Source organism: Pelmatolapia mariae, linkage group LG16_19 (genome assembly GCF_036321145.2).
Source record: "Pelmatolapia mariae isolate MD_Pm_ZW linkage group LG16_19, Pm_UMD_F_2, whole genome shotgun sequence".
In the NCBI taxonomy this organism is placed as follows: Eukaryota; Metazoa; Chordata; class Actinopteri; order Cichliformes; family Cichlidae; genus Pelmatolapia; species Pelmatolapia mariae.
Genome location: NC_086241.1, coordinates 63484006 through 63506254, shown reverse-complemented (window position 1 = coordinate 63506254; position 22249 = coordinate 63484006). Strand labels below are relative to the sequence as shown.

The following is a 22249-nucleotide window of genomic DNA, read 5'->3' as shown; positions in this document are numbered from 1 at the left end:
TCAGTCTGTGCTGCAGTCTGCCACTTGAAGTGAATGCCACTATGTGGATGTGGAAGGGATAGATAGCTCTATCTACCAGGAGGTCCCTGCAAGCTAAAGGTCAAGTGACAAGAAATGTTTGGTATTCTGAGTTGGAATGTAGTCTCTTCTCTGCAGTTCAGAGGAAAGACACAAACTCTGTCTCTGAAGGGAGCATTTCCCAGCTCCCCCTAAATGTTAACTGAAATGGCAATCAATAAATACCAGGTTGATTTGAGATTTTTCTAATGACTTTTCAAAGAGCAATGTAAAACTTAAACACGGGCGTCCTGTTGGTGACTAGAAAGAAAAATGAGACAGTTTTATGTACCTGTTGAATCCTCATTAGAAATTAAATGTGTTTATGCACAGATGTTGATTGATATTGTCTATTATAAAACGAAGTCCCTCATGTTGGTAATATCCATACAGTCAGTTTTTAGTTTTAAAAGCCGGGGATCAGACTGTCAAGCCCCTGCCTTCGATTACTCCCTCATCCACAATGCACTGGATCCCTACTGTATGGCTCCTTATGCTCACAGGGGGGTCGTCCCAAGTGGCTCATTTGAGCTGGGTTTGGCTGGGCCCAGGGGGGAACGCCTGACCACCAGCCGGTCACCAACAAGACCCTCCAGGTCTGACTCCCTGCTGGGGCTGGGGTGTCTTTCCCCTGCCCAAAGTGTCTAGGTGCCTTTTTTTTCTCCTGCATGCATCTTTATTCCTTCTGGAATCCCTAGACGAGGTTTTTCAGGTGTATCCAACTGGAAAGAGACCCCTGGACACACACAAGGACACACTAGAGGGATCATGTCTTTCAGTTGACTTAGGAATGTGTTTGTATTCCCCTATAAGAGCTGAGGGTCTGGATGGGGAGGTCTGGAAATCTCTCCTTAGGCTGCCACTGTGACCCAGGCCTTGATAAGCAATAGAAAATGGATATGTGGACGGAGAGCGGTGTATTCATTATGATGATATTTTCCCAGATTGATACCACACCATAAAAATAACAAAGTGTTGAATACAGAGCAGATATGTTTAAAGTCAACAAACAAGAGGCTTAAAATTACAGTTTGTTGCTATAAAGTTGTTAAAACACAGTTACATGTACTTCTGCAGGAAATGCTATTTTTCTGTTGTGTTGAATCAGTCTAAGATTCCTTTTGAAGTTCTTTGGTGTTCCCTGTCATTTAGGCCTTTGTGTACACACAAGTGCTTGTCTCAGCATGTTTGTCTGTTTTTTTTGTTTGTTTGTTTTTTTTAATAATTTGATTGTGTGTTGCAGTAAATGAAAAGTCAGCTTCAGTATTCATGTATCATTTATACTCTGCAATGTCATGCTGTCCTGTATTTGCATTTCTTCACTTCCCTCCTCGTGCCTTATCTTTTCAGTGTAGCATTTTTGGCTCTGCCTTTAACGCAGCGCTGCACTGTGTCTTCATAGCCTCCTCATTTAAAATTCTCCTCATTTGAAATTCTCTTTATTTCCTCTAATTTGTTAGACTTCATAAATTGCCCTTCTAGGGCTCAAATCAACAAAACCAAATCTTGGTCGACTGAAATCTTACCTACTCTTCAACCACTTGATTTACCATCGGTGAGGGTGGGTGAGGAAAAGTTCACACTTGACTTTTTGGCCATTTGTTTTAACAAAGTGCAGTCACACTAGCAACCAGCAAACTAATTGACAGCTGGTGTCAGTTTGTTTGGAGCGGACTCAGAGTACAAGTTCAGTTCATTTAAACACTAATTAAGCTAGTTTTGGCGAGTTCACAGTTTGAACATCGCTGCCTTTTTTTTTTTTTTTTCCTTTTTCTCTCCCTTTTTCGACCGGTAGATTGTTCGCCCTGCTGCCAGAAGTAATGTGGGCTATTGATGCACCACTTTTCTCCACATGGAAGTAACACTGGCAGCCGAGAATGAGAATTTGGTTGGATAAGAGCATATCAACCGGTCGATCTTGAGACTACAGCCCCGTGTGTTTTGCACAGGGTTTGCACAAATTGACCTGACATTTGTCCATTTGGAGGGCTGCTTTACATGCAAAGAGCTCCACCTTTGTTGACAAAGTTCCACCTATGTTGTTTTCAGTATAAGTGCTTTTTTTGGCAATCAGGTTGCTGAGGCACGTCCTTAAATGGATACAGTGTGACACCAGTGCAGATTATTCAGTCAGATTGATGGGTTCCTTAGTTCAGCCAATTTAACCTGTCAGACTAGACAATCTTACTACAATTTCCAGCTGTCAATATGGCTTTTATTTACCAACCTTGCTATCTGATGAATAATGCTCTTGTGTCTCTTTTGTGTGTGTGTGTGGGTTGAAAGGTTTGTCTCCTTCTGTTAAAAACACACCTGATAATCAAAAAAGTGCATCTGGTCCTCATCAAGACACAGAGGGCGACACCTCAATCGTAAAGACAGGTACTGGAGTTATAGCTGAGCTGGCTTTAATGCACTTCCTATCTGAGAATGTAGTGTGGGAATGTATTTGAGCTTTAGCAGAAGCTGGGGGAATTGTTCAAATCCCGCTTCCTCATCTGTGTCTGTACTCCTTAATACTTGCATCCAGCATCCTAATCCATCTGTGTCAGTGTCTCTTTAAACAAAGTACTGCCCCTTGTGAATTAAAGCGATGCTTTTAATAAACAATTGTGTATAATGCATAAGCAAGTGCTGCATAAATTCCTCCATACAGTGTTCTCTGTGCATGAAGCATGCACATAGAAGTGACAGAAACAATAACTGTCTTTTATTTTTGTTTTTGTTTTTCTCTTTTTAAAATCAGTGCTGAGACAAACTACCCAAGGCTAACAATTGAAAACAAGTTTTGGGAAAGGCTGACAAGTTTCTCTCACATTTCTTTCCAGGTTTCAATTACTTTAAGAAGGGAAGATTCGGCTACAAAGCAGTCTGGCACTGATTTAATCAATTAGCTTCCAAGAGTCGGGCACTTAATGAACTAATGGCCTGTGAAGGTCTGTGAAAGTTAAAAGCTTAATGAGGTCCAGCGTCCAAATAGCTTCTTAAGAGCGAAATCCGGCATCCTCGTCTTCCATGTCATTCCCCAGTGTTGGGCGGGGATTAGCATGTTGCCCTTTAGTTGGAGCTTGGTAATGGTACATGCAGCTGCAAAAGACTGAGCTCATTTGATGTGTGCTACCTTAGATTGATGTGACACAGCTGCTTAGTTTTTAGGCAAAAAAATAAAAAAAATAAAGTGGTAATTGCCAAGATCCTGCTGCTGTAGGCACTGTCACACTTGGAAGAATAAAATGGAAAATGAATAATAGACTGAGCTTCATTATCTCAGTGGCATTAGAGTTACTGATATAGGTCCAAATGGAGGGATGGTGGATTCATTATTAAGAGGAGAAGCAGGCATTTGGTGCCGTGTGATTTTTAGATAAAGTGGATAACAATGTAGACAGCCAATGTCCCAGCTAAGCCTAGATGCAACAGTTGATAAGCCATTTTGATATATGAGTAGCGTGTGTGGCAGTATGGCTGTCTTGGTGTGAATTAATTATTAATGTGAGCTATTGAGTTTGCTTTGGCCATTTCATTTGATTTTTTTGAGGGGTTCCTTCTCTTATTTTCTTGTTTCTGCATTGCACCCACAGGCGTCCTCTCCCGCTCTCTCTCCTCTTCGTCGTCTTCCCTGGACTCTCGACAGGGACCGGGCCCTCGACCCCGTCCGCTGCCCAGGCAACGGCTTCCTGCCAGGCAACGAAGGGAGCGTGTTTCCCCGAGTCCCAGAACAACACCTTCACCAGCCCTCCGCTCTTCTGCTGGCACCACAGCAGTTAATACCGCAGGTCTAATGATCTCATAGTACTGTATTTCATGATTTCCCATCATTAAGCAGAATCAGCCGCGTGAAATTGAGAGAAATGATGATCAAAGCTAACAAATGGTTTTCCTCTCCCTCGCAGGTTTTCGAAGCCGAACCCCCTCAGGTAGCAGCTCCCTGTGTGATGGCTCTGAGGTGCGCCTCGGGGAGAGGGTGCTGGTAGTCGGTCAGAGAACTGGTGTGGTCCAGTTCTACGGAAAAACCAACTTTGCTCCAGGTCGAACACATTTTCTCAAACACATGTGCTCTACTTAAAAGATGGGTTTAGTTTGTATGAAATCAACTGTAAAAACACAGCAAGAGTGTTTTGTTAGATCACAGTTCAGCAAAATTATTAAAGGTAGATATAATTTAGTACAACATTCATTGTTCGTCTTCTAAATTATAAACCTGTTAGTGTCATAATAAATGATAAAGCAGAGCATGATTTACAATGTGGCTAATTTGTAAGTGACAAGTCGCTGAGCATACAGTGTCCTTCTTTCTCAGTCCAACCCATCCCTGAATCGAGGCTTCAAAGCAGGACTAACCAGTAGATGATGTTATGATCAGGCTATTATTCAGCGTTTGATGCTGGCATTTATCACATCAGCTGCAAAGCACGTTAATCACATTCTGATATTATTAAGAAAAATGTCTTTCTCAGCTTATTAACTCATCAGCTTTATTCACAAATTGTAAGATGTAAATTAGTGTGAACTTTCCAGCGTAAATGATCAATGTTCTCAATCAATGTTCCTGTGGTGCGAAATACCTTCGCTGTGTCAAAGGTGACTGGCATGGCCAGGATGCGTGCAAAATGTTGTGTGGTGACACTGACACTGACTTGGCTTTATAGAAGCCAAGTCCGCCTATTTAGGTGGAGAGGTTGAGATGCTCACTTTGTGGATTTAAATGTAATGTCAAGGTTTTGTTTTTGTTTTTTGTTTTTTTTAACAAGCGTCTTTATTTGACATGGGTCAAATGCAAAACATCACTGCAGTGGCTCCAAAGGATGCCTTATTGAAAATAAAAACTAATTAGAAAATGCAAAACTACAATAACTTGGGTGTAGTGGATATAGACAGGACAGTTGATAAAAGTCTCATTTTTGAGGAATTTCCTTAAAAAAGTACCTTAAGTCAATGGCAGTGGTATTGTGCTTTATGTTGTGCAGCTTTTCTTTTTTGTTCAGGCGACAACAGTAAACATTTCTACACTGGAATCCATGTATATGAACGAATTATAGCATACTAAGGAAAACGTGTGCTTGGCCCTTTAAACAAAATAATGGAATTAAGTAGAAAAAAACTTTTTGGGTACATGACACCTTGAATTTGGAAAGAACTTTAACAAAGAAATCTTAAAAAGCCTTAAATATTAATGATCTTTTTAATAAACCATGCCTGTCCTTACTTTGCTGTTTTCAGGGCAGTCATAAAGAATTAAAGTTACCACGGTTTTCTTTTGTTTAATGTGCCTGTCCTGCATAGAAGTGATATTCTGGTATTTTTAGTGAGTAGTTTGGGTTACACTCATTGAAACGCAACCAAAGAAAGGACAAGAGTTGAGTGTAAACCTAACATGATGGATAAAAGACCACCTGTTCAAAAATTAAAACCAGAGTTTTGGGGTTTCACAGTGAAATAACATGAATAAATGAACCCAATCAAGAAGGAGCAGTTTTGTCTTGAATTGCTGAACTTTGGGGAACTTTTGAGAGCTCATTCTCTAAAGATGACTCACACGGACAAAGATAAAGTGAAGCTCTGTTATGCTCTTGTCTTCCACCTTGGATGAACTCCGCTGCATTCTCATTCCCAAGTTATTGCAGAGGGAATCCTTGAGTTCAACTGAAGATACTTGGCAAAAAGAAATTAGATTTGAAGAAGCTGTTGCTGAGCAAAAAGCCATTGAAACCCAAACAGAAAACAGCTCACAGTATTCATTAATATTTAGGTAGTAGTTCTGGCCCAGCACTAGTCATGTATGAATAAATAGTAATGTAACTCACAGCACCGAGGATCACGTTTGAAGGGATTTCAGTCTTAAGTTTCCTTTGATACTCTTAAATCAGTGTTAGCGATGCTCTGTTATCTCACTGCACTGAGCGCTGCGCTTCCATACTAAAAACAACAGCAGCTGCTCCTGCTGGAAACTTCACAGCAGATTCACTTATTTTTAGAATTCTGGCTATACCTTCATCTGGCACTTGCGAGGTGTCTTAAGGCCCTCGTAAAGAGAAAGGAGAAACATTGTCTGAACTTTCTGGCTCACATTGAGGAGTTGCATCATTTTACAGGACAGTGATTGAACGTTTAAGAGCTAAAAAGTTATTTATTTAGGAGCTGCCTGAGATGGAAGTGAAATATCGCCTCTGCCGAATGTCCTAATTTAGGGCAAACTCTCCTATTTAGAGTTTTCTAATATATTGTAAGCATGAACTGACATGTGAATGTCTCCGTGAAGTAAATCTCCCTCCAACACACTCTAGTTTATTTACTGTGGATGTATTAACCATGCCAGTGGTTCCCAAATGGTGTACCGTGAGCTAGGTGTAGTGATTTTGTGTCAGTTAAATATTATTATCATTATAGCTATTAAAATGAAATAACGAAATCTTATTTCATCACATTTGTACACGTCGGACATCCTCATTAAGAGCGAGGAAGATGGATTTGTGTGGAGATAAAATCACACAAAACCAGGAGGAATTACTGTAAAGCTCCCTGTTTTATGGCGTCAGCTGAGCCAAGAATGCCACTGACCAGTAGACTGATGTTGGGTTGAGTTAAATAATGCTAATAGCAAATTAAAGAAACACTTGGAAACCAAATATCCTTCTTGGAGAAACCTTGGATACTGCAAAGAATTGTATTTGAACCACAGGAAGCAAGAACATTTGATTTTTAGGAAAGCGTCTGTAACAGGAGCCGAGTAACCAACTCCAGCAGAAGCAGGCTCAGGGGCAGCCAGAGAGAGAAGCTTACATCTGGTAAAATGTAGAGAACACAGTCTAAAATGTTTTTATTTTTAAGGTGTGTTGCTCATTTATTAATATGCCTGTTGACGGTGTTGATTTCCGGTCTCTCTGTGCAGGACTCTGGTTGGGCATTGAACTGGACAAGCCGAGCGGTAAAAATGACGGGTCAGTGGGAGGAGTGAGGTACTTCACCTGTCCACCAAAACATGGAGTCTTTGCTCCTCCGTCTCGCGTTCAGAGGTGAGTCTGGAATCTTTAAGGTAGCTTTTCTTCTCAAGATTAACGGTCCCTTTTTGGTTTCTGCCAGTGGTCATGCCAGGACTAAAAACAGATTTGTCAAAGAAGAATGTTTTCTAAATGATTAAAAACTTGAGAGCAGATTTGATGGTATGAATTTGACAATAGGCCCCAGAAACCCAGAGGTTGCATTTCATTGCTTTCATCAATACATTTGAGTGCACTAATGAGCTCCTTTGACAGTATCATTTGTGTAAGTACTGACATATTTGATTTTGCCCTCTGTGCAGCTAACAGGGCTTCTCTGAACTGGTGATTAACTCGAGTCTGAGTCGTCAAACGCGAAGCCCAAGGCCCTCTCCCTGCATGACTTCTCTGTTTAATGTTTCACCTAGTAATGAGCCAGATGCCATCATCGCTGCTTTTAAATATTGATTATGGATAATGGATATGTAAAGGTGGTTATATTTACCCACCAGTTTGTTGAATGTACAAACGAGACATCGCTTTAAAATGCTGCATTTATTTAAATGTGAGGCAGGTTTTAGTAGTGATGCGTTCTGACACTAAATTCATTTTTTACAGCTGAGTGGAACAAACAGAGATCACGAGTTATTTCTAAGTCATATTTAAGAATGCTGCTAAAGTGCAAATGGCCATATTGTCTGAATGTAGTTGTGGTTGAGTACACTGCTTGTGTGATACTGTCGGATAAGCAGCGTGACATGTTTAATCTTCACTTCAAAGTCAGTTGTTTTGTGACTACGTGGTTTTATCCTAATGTTTGAGCTTTTGGAGTTGTTTGTTCTCGTACCCCTGATTGTCTTTAAAGTTATGGAACAAAGTGTGGGATTGCTGTTCAAATGATCTCACACATCAGCTATCTCTCTGCACTGTGGGGATGGAGATGGGAAAGAAAAGTTTTTATGTTTTAACTTTAAATATTTGGCAGAGACAGAGAGCGTAAACGATAGAACTCAGTTTTACGGATGGGAGTCAAAACTGCTGTAAACTGTTTTAATTTAGATTCTCAGTTTATCTTTATTTATAAAAAATATTTTTTACAAATAACTTTTACACACAGAAAACAGGATAAAGATCGATTATGAAAAAAAGGTTGATGTTGAAATTATGAATATTTATTAGACGTGTATTGAGTGAGTTTGGGCTTCAGGGAGGGAGCGGCAAAGACTGCAGAATCTATCACTGTGTTGATATTTCCTATGATGTGATAATGAATGGCTTTTTGTCAGCAAGGCCACTATAACTCCAACTGAGTTGTTTTTTCTCTCTTTTTTCATATGAAAGTAAGTCTGCTGTGTCTAAAAATATTGATTCCATGGTTACTTTTTGTTTTACGAGGATCACAAACCACAGTCTCATTGGTTGAAGTCCTCTGCTTTTTGTTGCTGAGCTGTGTTTTAATAGTATATTATAATCTCCTCCCAGACCTGGATTAGGGTATCAGTGAGCTCCTGGACATTCTGTTATACTATTTATTGATTTATTGATACATGATGTTCCAGAGATTCTCATTGGGATTCAGGACTCGGGAATGTGAGGGCTGGTCAGTGGCTTGAGTCCCTTTATATTCCAGAAACTGCCTACAAGCTCTATTTCATCGTTAACAGCAGTAGGGGAACTGTTGGCTAATGTGGAAGTCTATATGACCATTGATGCCTCCCCGGACCATCACTGACCCAGTGTCAAATGATGATCTTACCATACAGTCTCTTTCATGTGTGTGAAACATGTGCACAGTGTGAAGCTGCTCTCATCTATGAAAAGAGCAGGGTATTAGTGGTGGATCTGCCAGTTGTGCTGTCTCATAAATGCTGTTTGAGCTGCAAGACGTGGGGCACAGTTCCCACTTAAGGATATTGGTTCCTCAAGCCATGCTCATGGAGTCTGAGTGTGACAGTTTGGTCAGAAAACATGCAGGAGTCGACTGCAGGAGGTCAACTTCTAGGGCTTCCTCTGTTCCTCTTCGCACAGTGAGACTGTGCAGCGAGACACAGCAAACTGCCCGGAACTGGACTATCTGTGCAACCTGAATGAGCTGCAGGTACTGTCTCACACCTGTAGTAACAAGGACACTAGGAAAAATCAATCAGGAAAGATGAGAAGAGGACAATAGTCTGTAGTCACCACCTGCACAGCCATTCCTTTTTGGGCTATTGTCCTGTTGTTGCCTCTGCAGTCGCTTCTGTTTGCACCAAAGTCGGTGAAATTGATTCATTATGGGTTACGCTAACTGGACAGACTGATTTCCCTGAAGTGTAACTGACTTTGTGTTGTATTGTGATGATCAAGTGTTCCCTTAGTTTGTTTTGAGCAGTGATATATCTGGATCAACAGAGGAGTGCCCTGAGTTTATGATACGAGACAAAATGAGAGCATCCTTGTAAAAACAGAATATCGCACAATAATTGTTTCCTGAATCATCTTGGGAATCGTTAGGGAAAAAGTTTAATTATCCCCTCCTCCCTCCTGAGAGTGTAAGTGTGTGTAAGGGAAAAATGTACAGCCCTTTGTGGAGCTGCTGTTGTTAAAAGGCAGCATATAAGTACAGTGGAGTGCAGGACAAAGGCAAATTCCACTGGAGGCCTAATTATTATACACAAGATATGCTCCCTGGCATACATACGCACAAACCACTGAGTTATTCACTGCATGCATTGTTTTGTGTTTACTTCTTTTTTTTTTTGCAAATTGATTAAAAGCTGTTGACCTTTTTATTGGATGGCTCATTAATAGCACAGTGTGTCAAGTGTATTATGTGTGTCATAACTTGATAAAAGCCATTACACCCTAAAAAGCAGCTGGCATTGGAAATACTAAACATGTTTATTGTAAAGGAGCGGTGATTTACCAGAACTCATGGACTGGTGATTAAATTAACACATTTAACCTTTCTTTCTGGGAGTAAATGCCACTTATGCTTCATCTCTATGCAGATCTACCATTCAGGATTGTTGCTTTTTTTTTTTGCTTTTTTTGCTTATTTCTTCCATTTAAAAGCTGTTTTTTTTCGGGAGGGATTTCAGCTGCTGTTTTTTTCCTTGTCATCCTTTATTCATTTTCTTTTCCTTTACTTTTTTCCTCCCTAATTAACTCCAGGGTACAAAGTGTGCTCAGTTGAGCACATGCTTTCCTGCTGTCAAATCAAGAATATCACTTTGTCTCCTCCTCTCTTTTTCCTGTCAGCAGCTATCACAATCTATTAGGAACAAACCCCCCCCCCCCCCCCCCCACACACACACACACACACACACACACACTTTCCCATTTTCCTGTTTTGCTCATGTGCTGTTTGGGACACTGATGTTTAATAGCTTCCGAAATTTGAATGCCTTTATAAATGTTATTATGACTGTTATTATATAGTTGCTTAAGACAATCTTAATAAGCAAGGTAGTTTATCAGGCCAGGCAGCCAAAGCCTGTTTTTATTTTATTTTCTTTCCTCATTCAACTTGTTTTCACAGAGGTGGCCATCAAAAGCACACCCAGTAAACTGAATATGTGCTTACATCTGAATATAGCCAGTTAGAACCTGATTTTTTGTTTCCGAATTTGATGTAATTTATACACTGTTACAGTCGTGTATGCCCACAATAAACATTGCCAAGATTCAAATAATGAGGTCAGCATGTACAAGTAAACCCCAATTAACCAAGTGTCTTGGATCTGTCTGATGGCAACGAGAGCGAATATCCTTTTATACTAATTTCAGACACAAAAAGCCCCACCAAAGTCCTTCAAGAAACAATTTTTACCACTTTTCTCTGTGTGGTTATATTGAAATCAGTATCTAAATGAATGTGGAGGAAGCCTCATCATTTTTCTTTGGCCACAGGGATATAGAAAACACATTTATGGAAATCAAATCTGATTTAAAAACACTTCAGAAGTTTGGTGACTTTCTCCCCAAAAAAGGTTAAAAAGCCATTTTCCCACCTGTAAGTTATGCTTCTTCTACACACAAACAGTGTCAGCCAAGTGAGTTTTACACTTGCCTATAGATTTACAAGGAGCAGCAGTATTTATAGGTGTTTAAAATGAAGCACCTAGCCATACAGCCTGCCTTTCTAAACATTTGGGAAAGAAAAGGTCGCCCTAAAGAGCTCGCTGAATTTGAGCAACAATTCAGTTTGTGAAATGTCTTCCCTACTAGGTGTTCCAAAAAATAGTATCACTGCAAATCGGAAGTGTTAAGGAACCACAACAACTGAGCCCTGAAGTGTTGGAAAACATAAAACTACAGAGTTGGGTTACAGAGTGTCGAGGCGCATATTAGCTGCAGAGCTCCAAACATCCTCTGGCATTAACATCAGCACCAAAGCTGGGAGCTGGGAGCTTCATGCTATGGCGTTCCATGTAGCTGTAATGTATCAGTACTCAGTACTTTTGTCCATGTAGTGTATAAATGCTTGCCACCACACAGCTGAAACTACCATCTGTGTCAGTGCAACAACATGGTTGCTAATTTGTTTCCGTTTCCGGATCTAGATTGGCTCTTTGTGTGCTTTAGTGTTCCTGAATGATCACATCATTTAGTTTTCTGTCACTGGCTCCACCAGCCTGCTGTTTTTCTGTTTATGAGGGACAGAAAGTGGGCTTTAAAAGGATAGTGCCCTCAAAGGGAGAAGAGCTAAAACAACATGTTTTAGACAGTGAATGAGCTCTGGGGGAAGGGGGCTACATCAAGCATCACTGCAAGATAAATAAGGAATGTTTTTAAATTGTGAATCACGCAATGCTACTCTAGTAGGGTCCAAGAATAAAATTAAGGAGCTGGAAACGAGCAAATTGGGGCCCATTTAATGAAAATTGTTTTTATAAACTCCAAAGGTTGTCTCATTCTGGGAAAAATCAGTTGCCTGCTTCTTTTTGCAGAATCCATGGATCTGTTGATTGCCTTTCAGAGCTCACTTCCTCGCGCCTCAGTCATCCTCTAAGTGGTAAGAATTCTGCCTTCATTACAACCTTTGAACTACGCGAAGTGTGACTTTGCATTTATTATTCTGTGTGTTTGTGTTGAAGCAATTGACTCCTGTTTTTGCCGTGCAGGGACAATTCGTCGCAGTTTCAGCACATCATCGGCCATCGCCACTCCGAAGGAGACGAACAGAAGAAGCCCTGTTACCAGGTGTGTCTTTCTTTCCTGCATATTCCTCGCATTATTCCCTCCCCAAGCTTTCCAGCTTTATCCTAATCCCCTGCAGCAATGACTGAATCAATACTGATAAGAAGCAGTGGTATTAGTCAGCAAAAGGTTCTTTTAAATGGCCAGTGCATGATTGTGGTTATAATGAGCAAGAGCAGGAAATTGAAGATCAATCCCTCAAACACCAAGCTCCCATGAATCTCCTGTTTGCTTATGATTTATTCTGTCACACTGCCTGACTTTTCTCATAAATCTTTCTTACTGTATTTTTTTTTTTGCTCTGTTTCCACAAACAAACAAAACAAAAAAATAAAAAATAAAATAGGAGTCGTTCCAATCCTCACCGCCGGCGTTGGAGCACCCTCAGTGGGGGCAGTGGAAGTATTCCTGGAAGCACCGCAGGCTCAAGTCCCTCTCCAAGCTCTGATGGACAGGTCCGCCTCCACGTGGGCATGCAGGTCCTGCTGAGCAGCGCCAATGAGATGGCAATCATCCGTTACCTGGGCACAGCAGACTTTGCCCCAGGCCTTTGGCTGGGTCTGGAGCTCCGAAGCCCCAAGGGCAAGAATGACGGCTCAGTGGGCGGCCGTCGCTACTTCAGCTGTCGACCCGGCCACGGTGTGCTGGTCCGCCCCAGCCGTGTCACTTATCGTGGCATCAATGGTTCACGCTTGGTGAATGAAACCAGCTGAGGTCTGTAGGACGCTTTCTGTTTATGATCCGCTCAAAGCAAAAAATCTTTGGTGTAAACTTCTCCATCATTGCATTGTGCTCAATAATGTTTTCAGTCATGTGCTGTTGTAACAGGAATAAAACCAGTTAGTAAGTACTTATTTTTTAGGAATTAAAGAGGACTTGAAAGCACTTTAAAAAGTTAACTTTAAATTCTAAATAGAATTTGTTTGGCAAAATAGGTAGGTAGGTGAAGGGGTCTAAATAAGACATTAAACACTGCACTACTTTAAATGTAATTGCACTGACAAACATTACTATGATAGATTAGAATAGGATAAAGTGGATGTTACGCATGTCCACGAGTAAAAACGTTTTCTATACCCAAAGCTAATTTTGATCACATCAAATGAGATTTTTATCAGATAATTTAAGTGGTAACAGAGTCCACTATCTAACCAAAAGAGTGCATGCGTTTGTGTGTGTATGTGCGCATGTTAATTAAGAGCACTTTGAAACAAGAGAGAATGATTGATTTTTGCCACGGTCGCTATATGGCTTACAGATAATTGGCGGATACCGAATCTAAACTGAATATTCACTTTATGAATCAATGAGAATTAAAAAAGAGATTTAATTAAGCTCAGACCTCCATCAACCTCTGTTAAAATACAGCTGCATCAACAGGAACTGTTTCCTCCTGTGTGCATCAGTGTCCCCCTCAGACTGTCTATTAATTTGACGCAGACAAATGATGGTTGTATTGTGCTATGGCACAGCAAAAATCTATACCCATTTGACTGTGATTTCATTATGGTTGGCATCATACTGATAACACTTTTAAAGAAGTGATGGTATTTGGATAGAATAAATCATAAATCAAGGAACACACGAGATGAGTGAAAAGCAGATTTTAAAGAGACCTTTCACAATGAGGTTTTATGTATGATTGCTCTGGACTGTAGTGCTATTTATTCATCTTCGAAGCGTCTTTAATGCTTGTTGGCCAGTTTCGCAGATAATGGCTGTAAAAGTGTCTCTTAAATAGGATGGAAGTAGATGGCACTTGCCCTGTGATGCTTAAAATGCCAAATAATGTACATCTGAAAAATGCTCTTTCCAGAAATCATTCCAGAAACTGTATAGTAAGAGTCATTCATTCACCTGTTACTAAAGGCTCCTATCTGTGACAGGATGTAAACATTAATAGTGCCCTCATCAGTTAAGCCTGTAATGTTGGCTATCTGCATGCTTTCAGTGACTGGCAAATGTAGAGAAAACATAAAGTACAGCCTGAGATGACGGCGAGGGTAACATGGAGGATTGATTGCATATGGCTGAATCTGTATATCTATTCCTCCACATAGATATACTGTGAGTGTTTCAAATTATTCATGATGATTTGTAAGATGTAAGACCGTGCAGTGATACATGCATAGTAAATATTATCCCAACCTTTTCTTTGTTCGGGGATGTAGATCTGTACTGTAAAGACACTGAGGTTTGAATTGGAAATGCATAATTAAAAATGGTCTCGGATGCTGCCCAACTAATGGAAGAGAATAAGAGTTAATAATATTCATGAAACTGACCAGGTGTTTGCTCATAATTATTACTGAGTGTCCGTATTTTCTTCTTTATTGATGCAGAAAAATACTGTCACGAACAGTGTGCCTCGAGTCCATAATTATAGCATAATGTGGTATGCTTCCTCATTGACCTGTGCAGCGAAGCACATCCGACGCTTGGTAAGATTTAGGCTAATTTAAAAGTTGGCTCATTTTTTTTAAGTGGATTGTTTATTTAAATACACTTAATAATAACCTCCAAAACAAAATGACTTGTTTTCTAAATCGGGTTGCTTTTGCTGCGAAATAGCCTAATATTTAAAAAAATCTGCCATGCTAACAAATTCAAGTAGCTTAATATGATTCAGCACCGATGTGCGGACAAGTACCTGCTTTTTGTTTTTGTTTGTCAGTGTGGGTCTTCAGGAGAAAATGTTCAGTAGGAGAAAAACAAAATCTTTCATGAAACGACTCACAACAAGATTTGTGAATGTTTTTGACCAAAAAGGATATGCTTTCTGGAAAATGATGCTGCAGATGCTTTTAGTATTAAATCTGTTGTGTTTAAGAGAACGTGGACATTTCCAAAAGAGACACATGCAAAAATGGCAAAAATATCACTACAGGCCACAGGAAAATGTACCTTTCTGTTCTCTCCTTCTCCTCAACATTGTCTAGACTGGTTTTAGCTCCGCTGTGACAGATTCACATCTTTTATCCGTTGGAGGGAGCATTAAATCTGTCAGAGCTGTCACACTTTCAATTTGCATTATAACCCGAATGTGAAAAAGCTCATTGTGATTCTATACTTTGAGCTGACTCCTATCATTTTTGAACTGTGTAATCTGCTAATGCCAGGTGTTAAATGTGTGAGATTTAAAGAGTGTTAGCAAGTGATCTAAAAGCCCTCTTGAATGTTCCCAGCTTTGGTATCTAACAGTAAAATATGATATCATTGCATTTGTAGAGTGATGAATGGAGCGTAATTGTATTTGATGCTTAATTAAAGCGGTGTGACACAGGAAATATGCAATCATCCAGAAGCTTCAAGCACAGAGTTTACTATCTGATTAGAGCCGTGTGAGCAGAGGAGTCAGCGGAGAACAAGCCATTGATTGTGCATGTTGAAAAACAGGCCCAGTATTCAGTAAAACGCTCATGTACCATCCAATTAGGGCGTGTATGCCACAGCAGCAGTTGTTGAATCACCAGTGGCCTTCTCTCATTGATCTGTCTGGTCAGGCCCCGTCGTGATTGAGGAGCAGTGGTGGGTAGACACAAGGTTGTCTGAAATACCCACCACGGTGGAAAATATTCCCACTGAAACATTTTCAGCGCTTACAAAAAGCTTCTCATTTACATTAAGACCACCGCTGTGGTGGTTCCTGCAACATTTCAGATCTGATCTTCAGACTGTGGGTGTTTTCTTTAACTCAATTCCCTCTACAAATGTATTTGAAGTGTGTGGCTGTGTGACACAGGGATTTGTTCTGATGCATTTACATGTTGTGGGTAAAACAAACAAACAAAACAAAAGTATTTGTAAAAATAAATAAAAGTTTCCAATTTGACCTCTTATCTCTTTCCTCTTGTGCTCTTTGCTTTTATTGAGTGTGTTTGCCTGACATTCTCAGATTGTTCACAAAGAGCTGTCTTTAGGGACCCAAAAAATAAAACGGCACAAGCACTTTGAAATGGTTACACGTCTGTTCACTTACCATCCGATTCCACCGGGGCTCATCTCCGTCAAAGCTGAAAAAGCCTGGTGTGGAGTGGCATTGTTTGCCAGCCTGGGCACACAAATTCAGGTTTGAATGGGAGTGACGTGCGCTATTATACTGTGATTGTGGAACAAATAGATGTTTGAATGGTTGCATGAAATTGTTTTCAGTGCTTATTGTTGCTTATTTTTATAGTCCACACACAACAGAGGGGGGGGAAGGGCAAGGGAGTGGATCCAGTGAAGCAGCGTCTGCCTGTCCAAACCACTGACCGAGTGATGGTTTCAAAGGTGGGAAAGAAACGAAACGCGCAGCCATTGTAACTAAATAAATAAATATAGCCGAGTGGTATTGTCAGACATAAAAAATTACAAACTGAGTGCCAGGAGCCCACTTTAGAAAAAAATGGCACATTTCAAATTCAGTCATTTGTATTTATTTGGACAAGCGTCTTCTATTGTGGAACACCCATCGTGAAAACGATTCCCTGATGACTTAATCTAATATTTATCTCACGCTAATTTAAAAGTAATCATCGTTGTGTCTGATTTGAGGGAAATGGAGAAGTTGTCAGGTGGGAATGAACAGTGTGCTTAAACTCTTGTGTTTAAGACTTCAGTTTAAGTGGGAGAATAAGGGCATTTTTATCTTATTTAATGTCCATGAAAATGAATTGGTGGATGCAATTTTAACACATTGGATAGTTATTTTTGTCTGAAACGTGATGCTTTTGAATCAAAAAAATGTTTGTTTTTTAAGGTCGGTAAGGTTAATGGAAAGTTGCTTTTTTGTTTGGTTTTTTGCATTGAACCACGAATGACAGAACTTGAGTTGCAAGATTACCTCTGCAGATGCAGAATCTGCAGAAGTAAATGGATCAGCTGACAGAGAGAAGCCTGGTTATATCTGGTCTGGTGTTTAATTGCATTAGAACAATTGTTGTTCATCTGTTACCAGACCAATATTTGTAATAGATAAAAGAAACTGTGCAGTAGAATAAACACAAATAGAGCCAAAGTAAACAGAACTCATGAAAAGAGCCCACTTCATCACCTTAGGTCTGTGGAGGGTTAATGGTCTGACTGCACTGGGAACAAACAAGTATTTGTTCCACTTAATTACTCCTGATTTTAGAGTTGCCATAATTACTGGTTTATAACTTATAACTGGTTATAGCAAACACATAACCAAATAAAGGGAGCCTTAAATGGAGATAGTGCCGTATTGCTGAACCCCAACTTTATATGCATCCTGAAGCTAGACTGCGTGACAGAGAGGGGAGTCCTTACACTGAGGATGTCACTTTTACTAAATTCGTTATGAATTCTCTTCTGTTTTGAAAAGGGAGAACAAAGTGCACATACTGTGCTACATTATTGTTGCTATTAGTGCAAGTGCTTATGTAAATGACTTGTAAATGTAAATGGAGGCACTGGAGGCAGCTTGCAGAGAGCTTCAGTTGATGGGCAAAGTTTTGAGAAATGCAGTGATGCTTCTGTTTCTAGCCTCTCTGCATGGTGATGTCTTTGTCGCCTAAAAACATAGCAGCACAAATGCTTTTCAACTTGAATATAGCCTTTTGAAATGATGAAAGGGCCTCCCTGGTGCACACAATGGCACTGTTTAACTCATGCCCCACTGTGTGAAATACTTGGGCATTAAAGGTGCATGCTTATTTTCAGATAATGGAAAAGCATCAGAAGAATTTGATTTGACTCAGGTTATGTTTATGGTAGGATGCTTTTGTTTTTTAGGATTTTGGCTGTTGTCATTTTATGTTAAGTGACATGAGAATGCAGGTTGCACAGATGCATGAGAGATTAAACTGCAGCACAAACTTCTGTGATTGGCTATTACCACAACTAATCATGCAACGAGTCATATTATTTCTCAGATAATTGCGTTAAAATGCTCCGAAAGACTCCAACACCACAAACACGCTTGATAGGTTGGGTTCAGAGAGTCAGATTAAGTGAGGGAGATCCCAGCAGGTAATAAATTCACTCCCTTTACAGCAGTGCCAAAGGAGGAAATTACCTCCTGAGACTAAACTGTTGTTTGCACCAGGGGGGAGGCTGGCTGCTGTAAAGTCATGCATCTTACCACATCATGGGGTAACAGACTGTACACAAAAGATGGCCGGAACTACCATGATGTACCATGACATCATCCAATGTCCTTTGGGTCCTACATTTTAAGGGCTTAACATTAAGGGTTGCTTTTTTGTTTGTTTGTTTTTGTTTTGTTTTTAAACCCGTATCTGTTAATTGGTGCTTAGTAAAATTAAAATACTAGAATTTTATTCACAAACAATAAATCTGCAAGGGTGTTCTGTACCTATGCAGAAAACCATATTAGTCTAATAATTGCATTTTAAAAAATGCAAAACAGAAGAGGTCCTAGCAGACAACCACCACCTGCAATTTACCAGGTTCGCTTGATTTTTATCTTTGTCTAAACATAAACTATAAACCATGCAATATTAGTACATGTTCAGCAGAAGATACAAGGAGGAGGTTATCAGTTGCTACCAGGTAACTGAGAGGAATTTCATGTGTAAGGAAGTTAGTTGCTTGCCAGTAAAAGTGAAATTCAGTCCTATATTTAATCACCGTATAAATCCAGGCTCCTCCTCCTGCTGAAAATATGCTCTGTGCTGTATTTAATGGTTTATCAGAAATCTAAAATAATTTGAAAGAAGCAACAAAACTCAGACATTCTGTTCACTTTACTAAGTTCTTAGTTGCATGATCAGCATTTTGTACTGAGTAAGTTGATCCCCGATGTGAGACAAATGGTCTTCGTGAGACTATGAAGCGATACTTTCAAACATGATGGATCACACAACTGGCACAGCTGGCATGTAAGGAATATGATTTGCTATTACAAGCTAATGTACACTGCCAGCTGCACAGGCCTCTACAGTTGTAGGCATGTTTACACTGCAGGGATAATCCTGCTGCGGTCTCCGTGCACCCCGTCGGCTGGCTTACGTGCAATAATGACCAGCTCTCTGTACATAATCCATGTTATTACACAGCTACTTTACCAATGAGTGGTAATGATTTGACACAATTTATTTTTTTTAATTATTTTATATTAATCACCCAACCATTAATGTAGTAGTAGAAACACTTATAAGCAGAAAGCGCATAGTGCTAGCCTCAAATCGATGGATCTTAGTCTCATATCTCTCCTGTCTACTGACCTCATTATATCCTGGTGTTTCCTCTTTTTCATGCATGCCACGCTGCTTTTCATGCTGATTACTGCAATGCTTGAGGCTTTTTGGAGAACAGCAGCTTTGTCCTTGTGTCAAACATGGAGAAAGTTTCAAACAGCGAGGTTAACATTCTCCCAAGTAATCCCTGAGAGCAAAAGCTCAGTCTTCACACTGCTCTCAACACTCAGTTTCAGAAAGGTTTTTTCTACCCTTGGGTCTGTATGATATCAATAAGTGTGGATATTCCTGGTATGGTCATTGCAGACGCATAAAGCCCACCCACCTGCAGCCAGTCAGACAAGCGATTGGTTAAAATGCAAGGAATGGAGCTGAAAGGGTAGCTTCAAGATAACAACAGATTACTACAGGAGCTTTAAAGGATTTACAGTTTAGTGTTCAAGAATTCAAATATGATGCTAAAAATTAGATTAACACCTCTCAGTGTGCAGGAAATCATAATGGCAGGCACAAATCACATGGCTGCCTAGTTGAATCCCAGATTAGGAGCTTTGTTCACGCTTTATCTCATGTTTTGTCTCTCTCTACATCTGTCTACTGTCACATAAAGGAAAATAAAGGCTGCGCTCCAGATTGGCTGAGCTGTGGTAAATCAGAGTGCTGTTGGTCTTTGCCAGCTGTCTTTTTGTGCAACTTCTTGAAGTAAATGTTCAGCTAATTTCTTTTTCCAGAAGACCACACATGGTGCCAGTCCTGTCAGCTTGGAACAGGAAACTGAGGCTTTACAGTTCACACAGTTTCACCAAAATTGGACGAACAGAGTCTTTACTTCTACAACATCAAATTTGTTGTAATTGAAAGCATGAAATCATGGATCCATCATGATTTGTGTCAATGCTTCAAGGTCTGACTCACTATTAGCAAGGTGTATCTAATGAAGTGACCCATCGCTGTGTTTCCAGCATCAGAGATGCAGATTGGCCCTAGCCTCTTTGGCACGTTACTTCTGGCAATGCCTTAATTTCTAGTACTTGAGTTCAGTCTGACGTTTTTTCAAATGACTATTCACACAGGTCCAATTTTATTTTGCTGTAGTGGGCGAGAATAACAGGAATCTGTTTTACAGGACACGTTTTATTTTTATTTTTTTTCTTGTTCACAATTTAAATCAAACCCGTTTCTGACACTTGTGTATGTAATTAGGATGTGTGTGATGTACTGGATAGAAATGTCGCATGTCGTCTTGCGGCCATCTGTGGAGTTTGTTTCCAGGACATGTTGTTGACCTTTTTGCTTTGTGATAATATTAATTGCGACTTTGAAATATTAACATATTATTGAAAGAAAATTCAGAACAGAGAGTCCAAACTGTCTGTGCTGTTTGGCGTCTTTGTCTGCCTGATGTAAGAGCTCATGGCAGCTTGTGAAAGAGTCTGTTATCTCGAAGCAAAATTCTTAAGTTACAGCATTTGTTGGAACTAAGGTCAGACTGAATGTCAGTGAAAACCAGTCTGGCATCTTTATAAGCACCATTTCATTTTCTCATGAATTGTCTGTGGAGACTTGTCTTGCCCTTTTGTTCCTCCATTTTCAGTTCTCCTGTACTCCCAAAGAAGTCTGGTTTCTTTATCGAGCCATCGCACAGCTTTTGTATTAACACAGTGAATAGATCACAACACATTTAAGATATTTCTTTTATACTGTTTGTATAGTCTGTCGATGACTTTTTAGTTGAAAGACTGTCTTTTTTTTATTTGCACTGCACTTTTTTTCATACCTTTGTGTTATGTAAGGGTCTCACGAGCAGTAAAATCTATCCACCACTTACATGTAGCGAAAGAAGTAATGTAGACCTGCCGAGTCGAAGTGGAGTCTCTGCACTCGCTTATTAAATGTTAGTGAGAGAGACAAAAATCCATAGTCTGAAAATTTGACCACCAGCGGACTGATGGCATTGACTTTGAGCTTTGCAGACCCACGTCTACATGTTATCACAAGAGGGAAGAGTCAAAAATATGTGAAACCACTGGTAATGTGGGCTACTGTTGTTCATGTTTCTGTTATTGTCTCTTTAGCTTAGCCTTTTTTGAACAGGAGTTACAAATAAGGATATACAACCTTGAGCCACCCTGTTTTTCTTTAGTTTTTGCTAGGAAAATGGGAAATAGTGCACTTATTTTATTGAAATGTGTCCAAACATAAATGACATGCAGTATTCAAGGCAAAAAGTCAATGTTTGGGATGACCACCTTTAACTTTTAACACAGCCTGAACTCTTTTGGGCAACTTTCTAGTAATTACTTTAAGGAATCTTCAAGAATAGTTCTCCAGGCTTCTTGAAGGACGTTCCAAACCTCTGTTTTGAATGTTCGCTGCCTTATGTTTCGTTTTCTTTCAAGATGATCCCACACTGCTTCAGCAATGTTGGGGTCTCCCCACACTTGACTTTCTGTCAATGGTAAACTCCGCTGTGGCTCCCTTTCATGTTCAAGCCAAGTTTTTAACCAAACAGCATTCGACGTACACCTGGTGTCATCGCTGGTGGCCGATGGGCTGTTGTATCTGTAGCCTCTTTGTTGGTTGAATTCTCACAGTCCTTCTCTTTGCATAACCACAGTTCTGTGCAAACTCAGGACCGTGAATCTCGAACAAATCTTTTCCCCATACAAGTCAGACGGGAGGCTTCATCACTAAGCTTAAATGGCTGAGGCCAGTGGTTAGTGCATAAATCAAGGAAACTGCTACCCCACAGGCTGTGCAATCAGAGTAAAAATCAGATATCTAATCCATTATTTTAAAGACCTGAAATTTCCATACATTACCACTCTAATGTTTGGTGCATCATCCATAATGTGGATCATTTTTAAATAT

General features: G+C 40.0%; 1 protein-coding gene across 4 annotated transcripts in view; it reads left to right on the top strand.

The window, feature by feature from the left end:
• The window catches only part of LOC134645101 (CAP-Gly domain-containing linker protein 4-like), a 45705-nt gene extending 29658 nt beyond the window's left edge, over positions 1-16047 (top strand). For 3 of the 4 annotated variants that reach the window (XM_063498384.1, XM_063498383.1, XM_063498385.1), the window contains 7 exons: positions 2344-2439; positions 3639-3833; positions 3951-4085; positions 6947-7070; positions 11966-12030; positions 12140-12218; positions 12562-16047. In XM_063498384.1, coding sequence (XP_063354454.1) covers positions 2344-2439; positions 3639-3833; positions 3951-4085; positions 6947-7070; positions 11966-12030; positions 12140-12218; positions 12562-12928 — 1061 coding nt within the window. In that variant the 3' untranslated portion in view covers positions 12929-16047. The remainder of the gene's footprint in view (positions 1-2343; positions 2440-3638; positions 3834-3950; positions 4086-6946; positions 7071-11965; positions 12031-12139; positions 12219-12561) is intronic. The other variant, XM_063498387.1, reaches the window with a different exon arrangement.
• Positions 16048-22249: the final 6202 nt, after the last annotated feature.